At 34.1% G+C, this 18,200-nt stretch overlaps 3 protein-coding genes and 1 long non-coding RNA gene across 4 annotated transcripts in view; 2 read left to right on the top strand and 2 right to left on the bottom strand.

The window, feature by feature from the left end:
• The first annotated feature begins 7,675 nt into the window (after positions 1-7,675).
• On the top strand, positions 7,676-10,130 carry LOC103485081 (AAA-ATPase At2g18193-like). Its single transcript, XM_008442538.3, has 2 exons — positions 7,676-9,084; positions 9,221-10,130. The coding sequence occupies exons 1-2, from the start codon at positions 8,113-8,115 to the stop codon at positions 9,632-9,634; spliced, it is 1,386 nt and encodes a 461-aa protein (XP_008440760.2). The 5' UTR covers positions 7,676-8,112; the 3' UTR covers positions 9,635-10,130.
• A 320-nt stretch (positions 10,131-10,450) lies between these two features.
• Positions 10,451-12,606, bottom strand: LOC103485078 (AAA-ATPase At2g18193-like). The gene is made up of 2 exons (XM_008442537.3): positions 11,333-12,606; positions 10,451-11,235 (listed from the first exon to the last, which is right to left on the bottom strand). Exons 1-2 carry the CDS (start codon positions 12,302-12,304, stop codon positions 10,666-10,668), a joined length of 1,542 nt encoding a protein of 513 aa, XP_008440759.2. The 5' UTR covers positions 12,305-12,606; the 3' UTR covers positions 10,451-10,665.
• LOC103485079 (uncharacterized) lies at positions 12,299-12,814 on the top strand. Its single transcript, XR_007823154.1, has 2 exons — positions 12,299-12,446; positions 12,626-12,814. It is a non-coding gene; the product is annotated as an uncharacterized LOC103485079 (long non-coding RNA).
• A 3,976-nt stretch (positions 12,815-16,790) lies between these two features.
• LOC127150616 (AAA-ATPase At3g50940-like) overlaps positions 16,791-18,200 on the bottom strand; it is a 1,986-nt gene continuing 576 nt past the window's right edge. The window contains exon 1 of the mRNA XM_051088908.1: positions 16,791-18,200. This exon is cut by the window's right edge and continues 576 nt beyond it. Within this exon, the coding sequence (XP_050944865.1) occupies positions 17,097-18,200 (1,104 nt within the window). The 3' untranslated portion in view covers positions 16,791-17,096.

The following is an 18,200-nucleotide window of genomic DNA, read 5'->3' as shown; positions in this document are numbered from 1 at the left end:
CTTGATAACCTCCAATGAACCACAATTTGTCACAACTGCTAATGGTGGTCAGACCAAAATTTTCGGTACCGGAACCATTTCTGTTTTTAACAAACCAGTCAATGAGGTTTTGTATCTACCTGATTTTCACTCTAATTTATTATCTGTTAATAAGATTGTCAAAGATCTTAATTGTGCTGTAATATTCTTACCAGAAAAAGTGATTTTTCAGGACATAGTCTCAGGGGAGATGATTGGTGAAGGAATTCTTAGGAACGGGCTATATTATCTTCAACAAAATAATAAATGCTTTGTATCAAGTAAAAACACTGATCGTGGACATTTATTGCATTTAAGATTTGGCCATCCATCTGATCAGGTTTTGAATAGACTTTTTCATTATAATTATGATTCCTTTAGTTGTGATACTTGTAGATTTGCAAAACAAACTCGTTTACCTTTTCCTACTTCCATAACTAAAGTAGAAAAATGTTTTGATTTAATTCATTCTGATGTTTGGGGACCTTCTCCCGAAGAATCATACAATCATTATAAATACTATGTTACATTCATTGATGATTTTTCAAAAACTACTTGGGTATATCTTTTAAAAACCAAAAATGAAGTCTTCTCATGCTTTCAAGAATTTTTTAATTTTATTACCAACCAATACAATGCTCAAGTCAAAATTTTTCGATCTGACAATGGTACTGAGTATGTGAATAAGGAATTCACCAATTTTTTCAAACAACATGGTATTCTTCATCAAACAACATGTACTCATACACCACAACAAAATGGAGTTTCTGAAAGAAAAAACAGACATCTTCTTGAAAAAACAAGAGCTTTACTACTTCAGAATAATGTTCCAAAAAAATTCTGGTCAGATGCAATTCTAACTGCTACTTATATCATAAATAGATTACCAAGCCCAAATCTCAATAATTTAAGTCCTCTTGAAATTCTCAAAGGAAGAAAAATCGACTTAGATCATATTAGAGTATTTGGATGCACCTGCTTTGTATATATAAAACGAAAGGACAAACTAGATAAAAACTCTGTGAAAACTATTTTTCTTGGCTACTCCTCAACCCAAAAGGGATACAAGTGCTTTGATCCCGAACAAAATAAACTGTATATTTCCAGGGATGTAGTTTTCAGAGAGCATGAACCATTCTTCACGCCTACACAAGACACCACCGCTGCAACACCAAGCACTCTGCAATTCCTCTTTCCTTCCCTTGACGATGAAGAAAATCCTTCCGCATCTTCTTCAGGGGGAGATTATGAGGATGAACGGAACAATACAGAAGACAGACAAGAAGAAGAAGGAGAAGATACAATCAGACGACGATCAACACGAACAAGGCAACCTTCAACAAGGTTAAGGGATTTTGTATCCCATCAGGTTTTGTATCCTATCCAAAATTTTATTAATTACAACAAGGTATCACCAACCTACCAGATTTATTTAAGCAAACTTGACGGTAACAATGAACCAAACACGTATGACGAGGCCAAACAACAGACCATATGGATTCAAGCCATGAATGAAGAATTAAAAGCCTTAGAACAAAACAACACATGGGATATGGTAGAACTACCCAAAGGTAAGAAACCAGTAGGATGCAAATGGGTCTATAAAATAAAATATAACAGTGATGGCACAGTTGAAAGGTATAAAGCCAGATTAGTTGCCAAAGGTTTCACCCAAACATACGGCATTGACTATCAAGAAACATTTGCCCCTGTAGCAAAAATGAACACTTTTAGGATATTAATGTCAGTAGCAACCAATCATGGGTGGGATCTGTTCCAAATGGATGTAAAAAATGCTTTCTTACAAGGAGATCTAGAGGAGGAAGTTTACATGACACCCCCACCAGGGTATTTCGAAACCTCCAAGGTATGCAAACTTCGAAAGGCTATTTATGGCCTTAAACAGTCACCAAGAGCTTGGTATGCCAAACTTAGTACTTTTCTCACAGAAAATAATTTCAAGAAAAGCACTGCAGACTGCTCTGTGTTCATAAGAAAGAATGGTGACTCAATTACTATTATTTTAGTTTATGTGGATGATATTATCATTTCCGGTAATAACAACCAAAAATTAAAAGAAGTCAAAGAAATGTTAAAAAGAAAATTTGACATAAAAGATCTAGGTAAACTCTCATACTTTCTAGGAATAGAAATAGCACACTCGACAAAAGGACTGTTTTTATCCCAAAGAAAGTATACACTAGATCTACTAAAAGAAACTGGTAAATTAGGTACCAAACCAGCCACTAGTCCAATGGAAACCAACATCAAATTAAACACTGAGGATGGTAAACCACTATCAGGCATAAGCCAATATCAAAGGATAGTTGGAAAATTAATCTACCTAACCGTTACTAGACCTGATATTACATTTGCAGTTAGCATAGTAAGCCAATTCATGCACGCACCTCGAACTTGTCACATGGAAGCCATTAACCGAATATTAAGATATCTCAAAGGCACTCCTGGACAAGGAATATTAATGAAACAAAACTCGACTAACACTGTGGTTGGATTTTCTGATGCAGATTGGGCCGGAAGTTGTGACAGAAAATCAACCACTGGTTTTTGCACTTTCGTAGGTGGCAATCTAGTAACATGGAAGAGCAAGAAACAGAACGTGGTGGCTCGTTCAAGTGCAGAAGCTGAGTACAGAGCGATGGCATCAACGGCAAGCGAACTCATTTGGATCAAGCATCTGCTACACGACATGCAAATTGAATGTTCAGAACCTATGCAAATGTTCTGTGACAACCAAGCGGCACGTCATATTGCTTCAAACCCCGTATTCCATGAGAGAACAAAGCACATAGAAGTAGATTGTCATTTTATACGAGATAAAGTGCAGTCAAAGGAAATTGAGATTCCTTTCATCCGAAGCCAAGAACAACTAGCGGATATCTTCACTAAAGCTTTGGACAAGAAAACCTCTCAACAAATTCTCAGCAAGTTAGGCGCTCACAACCTGTTCGAACCAAACTTGAGGGGGAGTATTGAAGGATTAAGATCAGAATTAATGGCCTCAGATTCATAGAATCATCATAGGCTGTACATGGAAACATGTCAACGGCTAATACAGTATACATATATAGGATTTAGCTACAATTAAGCATTAGGCTGCAATTATACCATATTTAACATCCAGCGTAATTATAGGAATAGATTAACGGCTAATTGTACAAGCCAATTATAAATAGATATATACTCTTCTGTAAAGAATAAGAATAACAATCCTTTTATTTTAAATCAATACCTTCTTAAAATCTTCAGACACTATCCGGAATGCTGAATTTCATAGATGGATTGTGGTCGAGTTGCGGAGACGAGAGAATCATCATTTTCACGACGAATCATAAGGAGAAATTGGACCCGGCGTTGTTGCGACCGGGTCGAATGGACGTCCACATACACTTGGGCTACTGCACCTCAAAAATGTTAAAGGTCTTGGCCACCAACTACCTCGGCGCTGAGGTCACTGATCACCGGCTTTACGAAGAAGTCCAAGGACTGATCGACTGCGTCAACGCGACTCCAGCAGAGATTGCTGAAGAGCTAATGAAGAGCGATGACATCGACGTCGTGATCGAAGGTGTAGCCAATTTTTTGAAGCTTAAGAGCAAGGAACGGAAGGCAGGGGACGAAAAAATCGATCGCATTTTGGAAGAAAATAAAGCGAGCCGTAGTTGAAGAAATGCTTGGATAATCCACGAATATATTTAAAAAATCGTGAGTGCGGAAAAGGTCATGGTGGACGATGGGCAATCGCTCATATCATGGAGTGTGATCGGTTCGTAATTTTTGGTTTTGTTATATCTTCGTCCGTCCATATAACTCCATTTTAGTTAAAACGATCATTGTTTTCATAGTTTATTAGTGTCCTTTTGTATCATGCGTTCATGCTTGTAAATGCATTCATGTTTATTAGGTCCAGGTATGTCATAGTATTTCTTTTGCTTTTTGGGTCATTTGGTACACTAAACAATTATTGAGGTTTTTTATTTTTATTTATAAAAGAACAAATTTAAATACAACTTTTTCTTTTTCTTTTCTTTTCCTTTATTTTCTTCGGTCATAATTATTAAGTTGACTACCACCGACGACCTCTGTTTCTAATTCCAAGTCTTCTTTACAATTCCACCGACGACCTCTGTACTTTACAATTCCGCCGCCGCTTTTTCTCCCCGTCGTTTTTTCCTCTTCTTCTTCTTCTTCTTCCTCCGGCCGCTCATTTCCGTCAATCTGTTCCTCCCTCTTTACTACCTTCACAAGCTTCGCTAAACCTTCCATCACCATCTCAACGTCGTCAACCTTCATCAGCTCTTCCGCAAGTTCCACCGGAGTCACATTGGCATCATGGATTAAGCCTTCGATTTCTTCATACAACGGGCCACCAAAAACCTTGAACGCCTTTGAAGTACAATAGGTCAAGTTTATATCCATTTGACCCGGTCGCAACGACAACGCGGGTCCAATCGCTCCTTGTGATTTGTCGTCAGAATGATTATCCTCTCATCGCCGCAGCTCGACCACAATCCATCCATGAAATTTTCAGGTAGGAACAATTCTGGCTACAGAGTTAAGAAATAGCTGTTCGTAAGATGTAAGGAGAATAGAAACCCAACTTCATCCAGGAATCTCTTATCAAACACAAGTTCGTAACAGCCATTGGAGGCGAATGTCGTGGAAAATTTCTAGACACTTTACAATGGAGAGGGAAACTTTCTGCTGCCTTGAAGTTTTGGTGACTTTGAGAGGGTCCATGGAGGGATTGATTTTAGTACGGAGGCAAATCCGTGCAGCTTCATATATACCTGGTTTTTGGAGTAGTTGGATTTCTTGTTGATGTCATAAGGGTGGTCTGAGGAGTTGAAGGGAAAAAGTACGTAGGAGAAAATGGAGGAGATGAGTTGAGGAGAAAAAAGATGGATTTTGTAGGTGTGGCTTCCGCTCTCAAAGGTTATGCACTCAGATTGAAGATGTTGCAAGCAATCTGCTTAATTCAACGGTCACCTATACAATTTTAAATTTTTTTGGTTAATTAAAATAGTACTTTGTTAGTTCTATTTTGAAATTTATTTAATACTAGTCATTCTACTTTCAAAATCATGTTAGATTTTAGTATAATTATACATTTAGTAAATCTTTAATTTAGTCTATTCAAATTAATTTTTATTGAAATTAATTAAATAATCATAATGTTCTCATGCAAATAAATACAATATATAAATATATTTTAAAAATTTATAGCCAAGATGATAATGAAAAATAAAAATTGATGATAAAATTATACAATAAATCTGTGTAGAGATTAAATTTAAAATTTATGGAGAGTTCAAAAACTAAAATTAGACATTTAAAATTATATGAATTAAAATTAAATGAAGTCTAAAATATAGGGATCAAAATAAAATTTTAACTTAATTTATTGTTATCGTTATTATTATAACTTATTTTACTATATTAATCAGAAAATAGTGGAGAGAAATAGCTTTAAAAAAACAACAATAATAACTAGAGAATTAGAAAATATATAAAAGTGTTAGTGTCAGTAAAGATGAGGCAAGAAAATCTAGAACAAATAATATTAAAATATAATATATAAAATAAATAAATAAATAAAGTAAATAATAAATTAGAAAATTTTCTTCCCATCTCACTCTATTTATTTGAACCGTTCACCAATTTGTATTACTCTTCGAAAACTTACCAAATGTCATTATTTTAGACAATTTTACGAGTAAAGCTTGGAATACCTCACAATAAGGGGTTGCATTTTTAAAATATGGATAAGAGGGAGGGTGACGCGTGACTATATGCACATTTTAGTGAATAATGAAAATACGAAGGTATAAAGCTAAGTAAAAAAGTTTAATTTTTTAAGAAAAAACTATCTAATAAATTTGAGAAGAACTGTTTTGGATAATTTTGATTATTAATTAATTTAACGGATTTCAACTAGAATAGCCTAAATTGATATATCATTTTACATTATGGATCTTTTTCATTAAGAAATTTCAAAAAAAATCTTAAATGGGCTATAAAATTCTACAAATGTATGACCTAATTTACCTTATTATCCATTTTCATTAAAAGTACGAAATAAATAAATAAAAAAAAAAAGAATGTGCAGTGACGTTATAGGCATGAAGTAGGGTAATTGATTAATTCTATTACGGTAGTGATTTATTAGATATTTTATGTAATTAAATATGATAAGTAATTAATTATATTATGATAATATTTTAATTAAAATTACTTTTTAATTATTTTTCATTCGGTAATTTTGTTAAAAAATTCCTCCCTATCGATCTCTCTCTCACTTTCTAATCTTTTTCTTTGTCCATTCTTTCTTTCGTTTTGCATTGTTTTTTATATATTCCACGTAATTATATAATGTATTTAATGTTCTCCGGTATATATAATGTTGAGAAAACTAAATATGTTTGCGATTTTGGGACTTTGATGAGTGAATTGAAAATCCAGTAAATCGCATAAAAAAGTGGTTGAATGGGAAGAATATGTTAATTTGATTTATGAATAGTATATCTGAATTAATTCAATGTATATTTTATGAATGAAAGGTTGTGTTTTCAATTTGTTAAATTGATTTATGTATTTTATTTCAAATATGCATATTGTATGTAAAAAATAATAAGTTATGTTTGAAACAATATTGATTATGTATGAAGACTAGTATATTAAATATAATAAATAAGGAACTTTGATTAAATATGGTTGTTGATAATTAAGGAAAATATTGTTCAAAATTTTTTAAAATGTAGCAATTATATTCAAAATAATTAAGTATATAGCAACATTTTAAAAAATTTGCAAATATAACAAAATTTGTCAAAATCTATCAATGATAGGAGTCTATCATCGATAGATCATGTAGCAAATGTTGGTCTATCACTGATAAACCATAGGAGTCTATCAACGATAGAAGTCTATCACCGATAGATTTTGCTATATTTGCAATTTTTTTAAAATGTTGCTACATAATTAATAATTATTCTAACAATTGTTATCCATTCTAATTACCCTTAAATATAATAAATAAGGAACTTTGATTAAATATGGTTGTTGATAATTAAGGAAAATATTGTTCAAAATTTTTTAAAATCATTATTTTTAAATAATTATATGAAAGTTAAAATTGTTCTAAAATACCACGATTTCTTACTTAAGATAATAATTAAAAATTTAAGACATTTGTAAAATATGATGAAAAAATTAGATGATTTATCTAAATATTTCTTAATTCAAAGTCATGTCATACCAATTTTTGAATTCTAACTTTCCCGTTATTTTTCTAGAAGAACTTGGCATACATTTTTGTTATATGTATTGTTTTTGTTTTTGAAAATGAAGCGAAAGAAAAGGTACGGAGTTCACCCGCTAAACTCATTCAATCGTGTCTGTCATTTCACTACACTATTTTTTACATTACTTTTAAGAATAACGTTATTTAAAAAAAAATAAGGATTAATTTTTTATAAAAGATAGTTATTTTGAAAGCTAAAATTTAGAAAGTTTAAATTAAATATAAGGCCACAATTGTATATTAAATATAGAAAAATTATTTTAAATGAAAATTTATTGAAAATATTTTAAACGACGAAAAGTGTTATTGGGAGATATGAACTCCGAACTTTAGGTTCCATCTCCGGTCATTCCCTCTTCTTCTTCGTGTCAATTTTCACACGCATCCCGGACCATGCATTCACTCATTCCGACTCGACTCAACCCCCCACGCCACGCCCTCCTCTTTATCCATACCCCAATTTCTCTGCCCTTTCTATTTCTCAATTCCCATTTTCTCCACCTTGACATGCCTTCTTCTTCTTCTTCTTCTTCTTCTTCTTCTTCTTCTTCTTCTTCTTCTTCTTCTTCTTTCTTACAAACTTGGCAACTCATTAATTAAGCCCAATCAAAAAATTGAATTTAGCTTACAAAGTAAGCAAAAGGGTAAAAATATAATTGTGATAATCATTCTTGAAGCCCAAGGCAAAGGCACAGCCAGACCTCCTCTACAGATATAAACACAATTCATCTTGTTGTTTTTTCATCCCCCATTTCTCGCCGTCGCCCAACATGATCAATTTCAAGGAAATGGGCCAAATGGCCGTTCCCCAATCCGTCTCCGCCGTCTTCTCCGCCTACGCCTCCTTCGCCACCACCATGATGCTCATCCGTTCCCTCACCAACGAACTCCTTCCTGCCAAATTCATTTCCTCTCTCACTTCATTTTATGTCTACTTTTTCGGATCCATTTCTTCTGAGACCATGTTTGTTATCGACGAGAGTTCTGGGCTCTCCGGGAACGAAGTCTTCCAGGCCGCCGAGATTTATCTCCGTACCATAATCAGCCCTTCTACGGACATTCTCAAGGTCAACAAAACTGCCCGCCAGGAAAGTATCACGCTTTCCATCTATAAGGACCAAGAAATCACCGATTACTTCCAAAACATTCGCCTCCGGTGGCGATTGGTTTGTTCCGAAGATCCACATGATAAAACAGAGAAACGCCACTTTGAGCTTTTGTTCCCTAAGAAATTCAAGGACAGAGCTGTCGATTCCTATTTGCCTTATGTGTTGAAGCGAGCCAAGGAGGTTGAAGAGAAGAACAAAGTTGTGAAGATCTTTAGCCTAGGATGTGCTTATGACTATGGCGGCGGAACTTGGGGATCTATGTATCTGGATCATCCGTCAACATTCGATACGCTGGCCATGGACCCTGAGTTGAAGCAATGGATAATCGACGATTTGGATAGGTTCGTTAGAAGGAGAGATTTCTATCGAAAGGTGGGGAAGGCTTGGAAGAGGGGATATTTGTTGTATGGTCCTCCTGGTACGGGAAAATCTAGCTTAATTGCCGCCATGGCTAACTACCTTAAGTTTGACATTTACGATTTGGATCTCTCCACCATCTATAGCAATGGAGATCTCAGGAGGAATCTGTTAACCACCAGTAATCGATCAATCATAGTGATTGAGGATATAGATTGCGGTGTGCAAATACAGAATCGAGAGAGTGATGAAGCAAACGGTGGATCCAATGACAGGGTCAGTTTTCGTTGGTTCTTTTTTTTTTTTTTTTTCTCTCTCTCTCTCTCTTTTGTGTGCGCGCCCTAATTGGAATTTGTAAATTATGTTGTTCGAAATCGGAATTTTTTTTTAATATTATTATTATGGTTTGCAGTTTACCTTGTCGGGGTTGCTTAATTTCATTGACGGATTATGGTCAAGTTGTGGAGACGAAAAAATTATAATATTTACAACGAACCACAAGGAGCAATTGGATCCAGCATTGTTGCGGCCAGGTCGTATGGATGTGCATATACACATGTCGTATTGTAGCCCTAAAGGGTTCAAAGTTCTAGCGTCAAATTACCTTGGCGAGGAAGCAACTGAGCATCGTGTGTACAGGGAAATAGAAGAGTTGATAGGAGATATGGAAGTATCACCGGCAGAAATAGCGGAAGAACTAATGGAGGGGGAGGAGATGGAGGCGGTTCTTGGAGGTCTACTGAATTTCCTGAAGCGTAAAAGGAAAGAACAGATGAAGGAGAAAGAGAAGGAGAAAAGAAGAGAAGGGGATGATAAAATTGAGTAAGTAGTAGTAGAAGAAGAAGAAGTCCAAAAAGAACAAAATGGGGATTGAGAAATAAATGGCGAAGAAATTCTACATAGGATAGGATATTGTATGCAGAGGGGGCGTTTTATTCGGAAAATAACAACCCCTCTACACAATAATAAATATGATAATTGAAAAAACATAATGTAAAGAGATTTTGATATAGTAGACATATTCTTAGAAATTCTCACTTCTTAGTCGTCCACCTCTCGTCCTCGACATTTCCTTCAACAAGGCAACTTAAATAACAAAACAATAACTTTATACGGAAACATCGACTTTTCTTTTTAACTTATAAATTCTTAAAAATTGTTAGATTTAGGATTCACAAACTCTCATCGACACCATCTTACCTCTACTATTGCTTTCATAGTTGAGTTGACCTACATTGAACTTTTTATGATATGGTCGGTCAATATCTCATGTAACTTTTTCATTCCTAAAGTTAATCTTTAAAGTTGCTTTTTCTTTTTAATTTTTTATTATTTGGCTATATATTCATTTGGAAAAATTTAAGATTTTGTAATTTTGGAAGATTTTGTGAGATTTTTTAATTTATATTAAATTTTTGGTTTAGATCATCCATAAATAACTTTAAAATTGATTCTTTTGTAATTATGAAAATTAAGAAAACTTCAAACAAATATATAGTAATAGTTTATGTTAAAATTTGTCATTCTTAGGTTCGAGACATGTTTTTTTTAAAAAAAAAAAAAAGTTAAATTTTAACTTACAATACAAATTACACATGGTAATTTTTTAAAAAAATTGAATTTATAAGGTGAGAAATACATAGTATTTCAAATTATTTTCATCATATACTTTAATATAATTATACATTTTATAATTAAAAAATTGGTGTAACCAATGGCTAACCAAACTCGGAGCCAACAACTGTGAGTCCACTCGGCCTCTGACAAAGACGAACAAAACCCCAATCACAAAAACACGGGGTTTCCTTTCCATTCCCTCAAATGGTTGAGCGCTCCACTCCACTCCGCCTACCAAATTCACATCGTTATTCGTCGAGTCCCACGCCCTCGCCCACGCCCACGCCCTCTATACCCATATCCAATTCTTCGCACTCTATTTCTCAATTCCCATTTTATCTTCTTCGTTGCTTCTTCCTCTTCTTCTATTTTATCCCCTTCTTCTTCTTCTTCTTCTATTTTATCTTCTTCTACTCCTTTCTCTTCTTTCTTCTCCTCTTTCTCCTTCCTCTGTTCTTCTCTTTTACGTTTCAGAAAACCCAACAGTCCCCCAAGAACCGCCTCCGTCTCCTCCCCCTTCATTAGCTCTTCTGCTATCTCTGCCGGTGCTACTTCCATTTCTCCGATCAACTCTTCTATTTCTCCATACGTACTGTGCTTAGTCGCTTCCCCACCGAGGTAGTTCGACACCAACACCTTCAACCCTTCACGGCTACAATACGACATGTTTATATGCATATCCATCCGACCCGCCCGTAGCAGAGCAGGATCCAATCGGTGCTTGTTGTTCGTTGTAAAGATTATGATTCTTTCGTCTCCACAACTTGACCACAATCCGTCGATGAAATTAAGCATCCCCGACAAGGTAAACTGCAATTTGTAAACAAAATACTCGCATCAATTTTATATTCCGAGTACTGTAACTCAGATATTCTAATTAGAGCACAAAAGAAAAATGAAAACTAACCTTGCTGCTGGATCGATCAAAATTCTCTTCACTTTGGCGATTTTGTATTTCCACGCTGCAATCTATATCCTCTATCACCAAAATTGATCGATTTGTTGTGGCTAACAAAACCCTCCTGAGATCGCTATTGCTGTACATGTTTGAGAGATCCAAATCATAAATGTCAAACTTAAGGTAGTTAGCCATGGCGGCAATTAAGCTAGATTTTCCCGTACCAGGAGGACCATACAACAAATATCCCCTCTTCCAAGCCTTCCCCACTTTTTTATAGAAATCCTTCCTTCTAACAAACCTATCCAAATCCTCGATTATCGATTGCTTTAACTCAGGGTCCATAGCCAGCGTATCAAACGTCGCTGGATGTTCTAGATTTACAGAGCCCCAATTGCCGCCACTGTCGTCATCATACTGACATTCCTGGCTAAAAATCTTCACAACTTTGTTCTCCTCTTTAATCTCCTTCGCCCTTTTTAACACATAAGGTAAATAGAAATCGACAACTCTGTCTCTGAATTTCTTGGGAAACAAAAGCTCAAATTGACGCTTCTCTCTGCCTCCACCCCCATTGCGTTCATCTACGGAACAGAGAAATCGCCACTGGAGGCGAATATTTTCGAAGTAATCAATGATTTCTTGGTCCTTATCGATGGAAAGCGTGACTTTCTTCTGACGAGGGGTTTTGGTAACCTTGAGAGTATCAATAGAAGGGCTGATTTTAGTACGGAGATAAAACTCGGCGGCCTGAAAAACCTCGTTCATGGCAAACCCAGAATTCTCCTCAATGACAAACTTAGTCTGAGAAGAAATAGAACCGAAGAAGTAGACGAAAATTGAAGAGAGGAAGGAGATGAGTTTGGCGGGGAGAAGTTCGTTGGTGACAGAACGGATGAGCATCATGGTGGTGGCGAAGGAGGCGTAGGCAGAGAAGACGGCGGAGACGGACTGGGGAACGGCCATGTCTTTGAAATTCATCGTGAGAATTGGGCCTTTGCGTTGGAGTTGAATTGTGGGTTACATAAGGAAATAGTATTTATAAACACGACGTTGAGTTGTGGCTTTTGCCTTGGGCTTCAAGAATGATGGCGTGGAATTATCATTGGGGATGGCGTAATTAGTAAGCAAATTCCTTTTTGGTGATTTGGCTTTGAGTTTGTCAATGTATGTGTGTGTGTGTGTGTAACCGAGGAAGTCACCACGGTTTTGGTCTATTAAAATTAAATATGCAATTGTCTTCAATACATAATATATATATATATAAACGGTGTTGTTATGTTAATCTTATTCTTTTTTTAGGAAGAAAGAGAAGTGGTAAGGAGCTATGAAAAGGTGGTGTCGAGGAGAGGGGGGGAAAGAGGAATATAATGGAGTTGGTGAAAGGGGAAAAGCAACACGAAAACCAAAAGTATTGAGATGAGTTGTTACGACTTTCTCTCTTTTTTCAATAATATATCATAATCAATTTTTTGTCTTTTTCTTTTGAAATGTGTTTCTAAGATTCCCAACCTTTTTACACCTCTCTTCCATCTCTAAAAAAGCTTTATTTTTTACTCTTTTTAAATGAATAAAAAAAAAATACAACATTGTTGTTATTCGACACAAATTAAATATAATATTTTATATTTACTACCACTTTTTTCTTCTTTTTAGTGGTGGGAATGTCTAGTCCACCTCCAACTCTACTACAAATCAATTATTAATATTAGGTCTCCTTTCAATAGCTTATCAAAAAAGTTTAATCTTTCATCCACTAATTTAGAAGTTCTAATCTTTTTTTTTTTTTCTTTTGGGTGGGACATTTAATTTACAATACAGTCACCTTTATTTTATTATTGTTAAATTGTGATTCAACGGTCCTCCTCTTTTGATAAACTTAAATTGTGATTTTATGAACCGACACAATCTACAAATAAAAGAGGTAAAAAAATTAAATTAAGATACTTAGGTAAAATGATCAGGGGTGTTTGACGTTTAGAGAAATATCATTGAAGTCACTGTCAATAAGGAGAAATTAATGATCATTATAAATGTCAAAATTACTAGACTTTGACGTTTATTAAATATCAAGAGCATCAATCTTCCTAACGTGTAAAAATGTCAAGAACAATGTTACTTGATAAATGAAAAATGCAAATAAGGTTTTTACTTGATACGAAAAAATGTTGAGAATGTAGGCGTTGTTAGCCTTGATAAAAAAGCCAGGAACTTTTCTACTTGATAAATGAAAAATGTCAATATGTTATATACTTATAATATTATTTAGGAAAGTTTTCAATTTTATATCTCTAAACTTTGAAGTTTATATCAATTTAAATCTAAACCTTAAAGTATGTAAATTTAATTATCTTATATAATTTTAAACATAATAATATATTATTTATTTTATAAAGACGTAGTTATAATTATAGTGGATGGATCAACAATCAAATAAAGGTATAAAACGAGACAATACATATGCATTATTTAGTAAGTATGATGAAATTTAGAATAGGTCAAGTCCATATTTGGGGGTAGAGAAATAAAAATAAATAAAGTAAGAACTAGGGGATACCGACATGGCCAATCAACAAACATTTATTTTTAAAATTTATGATACTAACAAAGATTAATGATACGTTTTAAATACTTTGTTTAAGTTTTTAATATTTTTTATAAAAAAAAAAAAGTCTTTTAAAAAAATTGACAATCACTCCAATAGACTTTTTAACTTTATGAAGAAACGAGTTTATAGAATAAATTAAATTGAAGTTTTGAAAAATATTTTAAAGTATTTAATAATTAATCATTTATTTCTAATTTCTATAATTCTCAAAATTATCAGAACACCAAAAGTTATTTAGCTCAGTGGACTCAGGTTCACTATGTTGCCATGGCTACAACCGATGTTAAGCTGCCACTGCTGTCAACCAACTCCAAGGACTACCTCCGACCACCACAGTTGTTGATAAACACCAACCACCACCACTGTGTCCATTGAATTCCATACACCAACTCTACTGATCATCTTTTCAAAAGTATTAAACTGTAATATTTTAAATTCATCTCTTTATAGTAATTTGAAATGGATATAAAAGATTAAGTTGCAGATAAAAACAAAAGCACTTTTGAAAAAGAAGGGCCAAATACATGTTTTTTAAAAATAAAAAAGTGTTTAAATGAAAATCACCCAACAGACTTAAATTCCAAATTGCTCCTAATAGATGAAGTATTTTTCCATATCAAAGAATGAAAGAAATTGGTGTAGAATTTGTATTTGTTTGACCATTTGGAAAAACGGGAAGTTCTCTCTCTTTTTTTTTTTTTTCTTCTTTCAAATTCCACAAACTATCCCACCCTTTGGTTGACTTTGACTAATTAAATACCCATTTTTCTACATTTTATTAAATGCTCTTGAAAACTTTGTGTGCACAATAGAAGTACTTTGGTCCAAATTTATGGAATCTTTGATACATAAAGTAAACTCTGTTTCTTGAAACTTTTAAATAAACTATACAAATTTTGAAAATAATATTCGTATGTTTTCATTAAATCTAAATTTAAAATTTAAAATTCCAAAATTCCAAAATTCAATAATAGTTGATTGTTAATTAATTTTTACCAGATAACTACAATTGGTTTTGTTATTTATAAATATATTATCAAACAAGTTTTAAATAATTCTTTGAATTAAAATGCAAGTTATGAACTTGTTATTAAATACATATTTAAAAACATGAAATATAATTTTATTTTGAGATTGTTGTTTTCCAGTATATCTACAAATCAACCCAAGAAAAGGAAAACTTATTTGTTATGAAAAAAGGTGGTTTAAGTTTGAATTGACAATGAGTACTTCACTACAATTGTACTATTAGCTCTAACCCCTAAACTTTTAAACCCTATACATTTTCTTCATAGCCCAAATGGAAAAAACATGTTAGTTTGTTTCTTTGGAAGATAGGAATGGACAATGATACTCTAAAAATAAAATAGTGCACCTATTCAAAAAAAGAAAAGTATTGTTTAGGTACATACATTTTAAAACAACGTATTTTTGTGCATCTCAATGCAAATTGTTAAATCATATTTTGACATATGATAATTTTTTTATACTTTTTCTGTTTTTTTTTTTAATATTTTTTGTGTTTAATGTGATAAGTGTGGATTCATAAACATGAATATTTCTTAGAATGCACCTAACGATAGAGGTGTAAATGGACTGAGTTCGATTGGGGAGATTTTTTAGACTAACCCAAATGTTCGAGTTGATCAAAATTGACAATCCAAATAACCCAATTAAGATCATCGATTCAACCCAACTCAATCTTCTACATTTAAATTGGTTTGGAGTTGAGTTGTTGGATTATTTATTAATTTTATTTTTTTAAATATATTATTTATTAACTTAAAATAATTAAATTTGTCTACAACGCATCTTAATGACTAAAATTTCATAAAACCCAAATGAAACTCAAAAGGATAAGTATCAAAATTCAACATCTCTATTACAAACCTATATATATATATATATAAACTTCTTAATAATATATATTAATTATAATATTTATAAGTTGAAATATATATATTTTAATAATATTAAAAATTTAGTTGGATTTGGTCAGCTTAAATTAAAAAAAAAAATGTAACTCGAATCCAATTAAAAAAAACATAAAAAATTCAACCTAATCCAACTCAACCCTTAAATTTGGATTAGTTAATCGACTTGTTTGGATTAGTTAATCGACTTGTTTGGATTATTTGAACACCCATACCTAATTATTATTAGCAAGCATGGTCATCCCTAATAAAAGAACTTTAGATAATTTTATAAAAAAGGTTTGAGGAGTATATACTATTGTTAACACAAGAAATTTTGGCCAATTAAATCACGTCACAGCTAAATTGAGATGATTATAATTTGATTGGATTTGGGTAGTCAAAATTTTCTCATATCCAACCTGGTTCAAACCCTTGAAGAAAAATTGGGCCAAAGAAATAATGGACCCAAGCCTGCGCAAACAAGTGGGCCCGAATCCGAGCCCACCAAACAAATGGAGCCAAGCCAAAACCGGCTGAGCGAATGGGCCCAAGCCTAAGCCTGTTAAGAAAATAGGCAAGCTCAAGCCTAGCAAACAAATGGACCCAAGCCCACCTAAAGCCCATGGAGATTCTCTGTAAATAGAGACATTCTCATTCATTTTGCAGATCTTTGGTTGAAGGAGGAATCGAAGCTTCGAAGAATTGAAGGCAAAAACTTCTGAAGGCTCTCAAGACGTGCAAGTCATCATCAACCTCGAGATCATCCTTCTGAAAGATCGAAGACTTGGAAGATCAAACTTTCCTTGAATTCCAGAAGATTGAAGCTCGAATTAACTTGTAATTACAACTTCCCGAAAACCGAAGATAAAAAAGTTCTAAGTTTAAATTGTATGTGAGAGAAAGAATCAAATGAGTAAATATGAGAGATTGTATCCACAATACATAAATCAATACAAAGTTTAATTCTACGAATTAAATTTCTCCTGAAATTTCATGTGAACAACTATATCATAAAATATATGAATACACAATTGAGTTTATGAGGGGACAAATGAGTATGGAAGCACGAAAATAAGTATAACCTAAAATGCACCATTTTTATATAGTTTTATAAGGGAATGTGTGTGTATGTATATTTTAATTAGGTTGAATACACACATATGTTGCCGTTATCCGATTTTAATTATTTTAATGTTAGCAATATGAACCGCTATAATACCCGTCGTGTAGTTCATCTTCGTCTTCATCTTCAGGCCGCTATACCATTTTCTTCTTTCCTCTCCTTCTTTTCTCGAGCTTCCGTTTCAGATTCATCAATTTTGGCCTTCCATTCTTCTTCATTTCTCCTTTTTTTATCTTCTAGAAACTCCATCAGTTCGCTTAATGCTTTGTCGCCGTCGTCCCCTTTCAGCAGCTGCTCTGCCACCTCTGCCGGTGTCACTTTTGCTTTCAAAATCAACTCCTCAATCTCACCAAACAACTCATGGTTCTCAATCCCAAGGTAATTGGACGCCAAAAGCCGAAACCCACAAGGGCTGCAATACGACATGTGAACATGAACGTCCATTCTTCCCGGCCGGAGCAGCGCCTCATCCAACTTCTCTTTCCTGTTCGTCGTGAATATAATAATCCTCTCGTCGCCGCAGCTTGACCACAACCCGTCAATGAAATTCAACAAACCCGATAAAGTCACCTGACTTGTTCTCCTCATAAACGATGGGTTTTCTTCTTCAGCACTTTCCGACTCTCGACCACGAAATTGAATCGAACAATCAATATCCTCCACCACCAAAATCGAACGATTTCCCATTCCGATCAGCAATTTCCTGAGATCGGAATTACACCGGATCTCTGTTAATTCCAAATCATACACGTCGAATCTCAGGTAATTTGCCATTGCTGCAATCAAACTCGATTTTCCAGTTCCTGGCGGACCGTACAACAAATACCCTCTCTTCCAAGCCTTACCCACCTTCCTGTAATACTCCTTCCTCTTCACAAACCGTTCGAGATCTCTGAAAATGAAATCCTTAATCTCGGAGTCCATGGTGAGCTTCTCGAATGTGGCAGGGTGATCGAGATTGGCCGGAATCCATAAATTCGAAATGTTGCGGGGCATGTGACGGAAATCAAAGGTGTAGATCTTCAAGGTTTTAGTCTGCTGCTTCAGATCTTTGGCTTGGTGGAGAATATGGGGCAAATAAGATTTGAGTACCATTTCTCTGTGTTTCTTGTGAAAACGGAGTTCGAAAGATCGGACGCTAAATAGGAAAGGTAAACGAGGATTGTGGATATTTTGCCTCTCGATTTGGCTACAAACGAGGACCCAGTGAAATTGGACGCCATTGAAGGT

The sequence above is a fragment of the Cucumis melo genome, chromosome 8, assembly GCF_025177605.1.
Source record: "Cucumis melo cultivar AY chromosome 8, USDA_Cmelo_AY_1.0, whole genome shotgun sequence".
Lineage (NCBI taxonomy): Eukaryota > Viridiplantae > Streptophyta > Magnoliopsida > Cucurbitales > Cucurbitaceae > Cucumis > Cucumis melo.
This window is presented reverse-complemented; position numbering and strand designations above follow the sequence as displayed.

What these genes read in the sequence shown, in the direction of transcription:
- LOC103485078 (XM_008442537.3), bottom strand. Translation starts at nt 12,304, where the DNA reads ATGAATTTCAAAGACATGGCCGTTCCCCAGTCCGTCTCCGCCGTCTTC. An exon ending in TTGATCGATCCAGCAGCAAG is followed by an intron (nt 11,236 to 11,332) that starts GTTAGTTTTCAT and finishes TACAAATTGCAG; the next exon opens with TTTACCTTGTCGGGGATGCT.
- LOC103485081 (XM_008442538.3), top strand. Translation starts at nt 8,113, where the DNA reads ATGATCAATTTCAAGGAAATGGGCCAAATGGCCGTTCCCCAATCCGTC. An exon ending in ACGGTGGATCCAATGACAGG is followed by an intron (nt 9,085 to 9,220) that starts GTCAGTTTTCGT and finishes TATGGTTTGCAG; the next exon opens with TTTACCTTGTCGGGGTTGCT.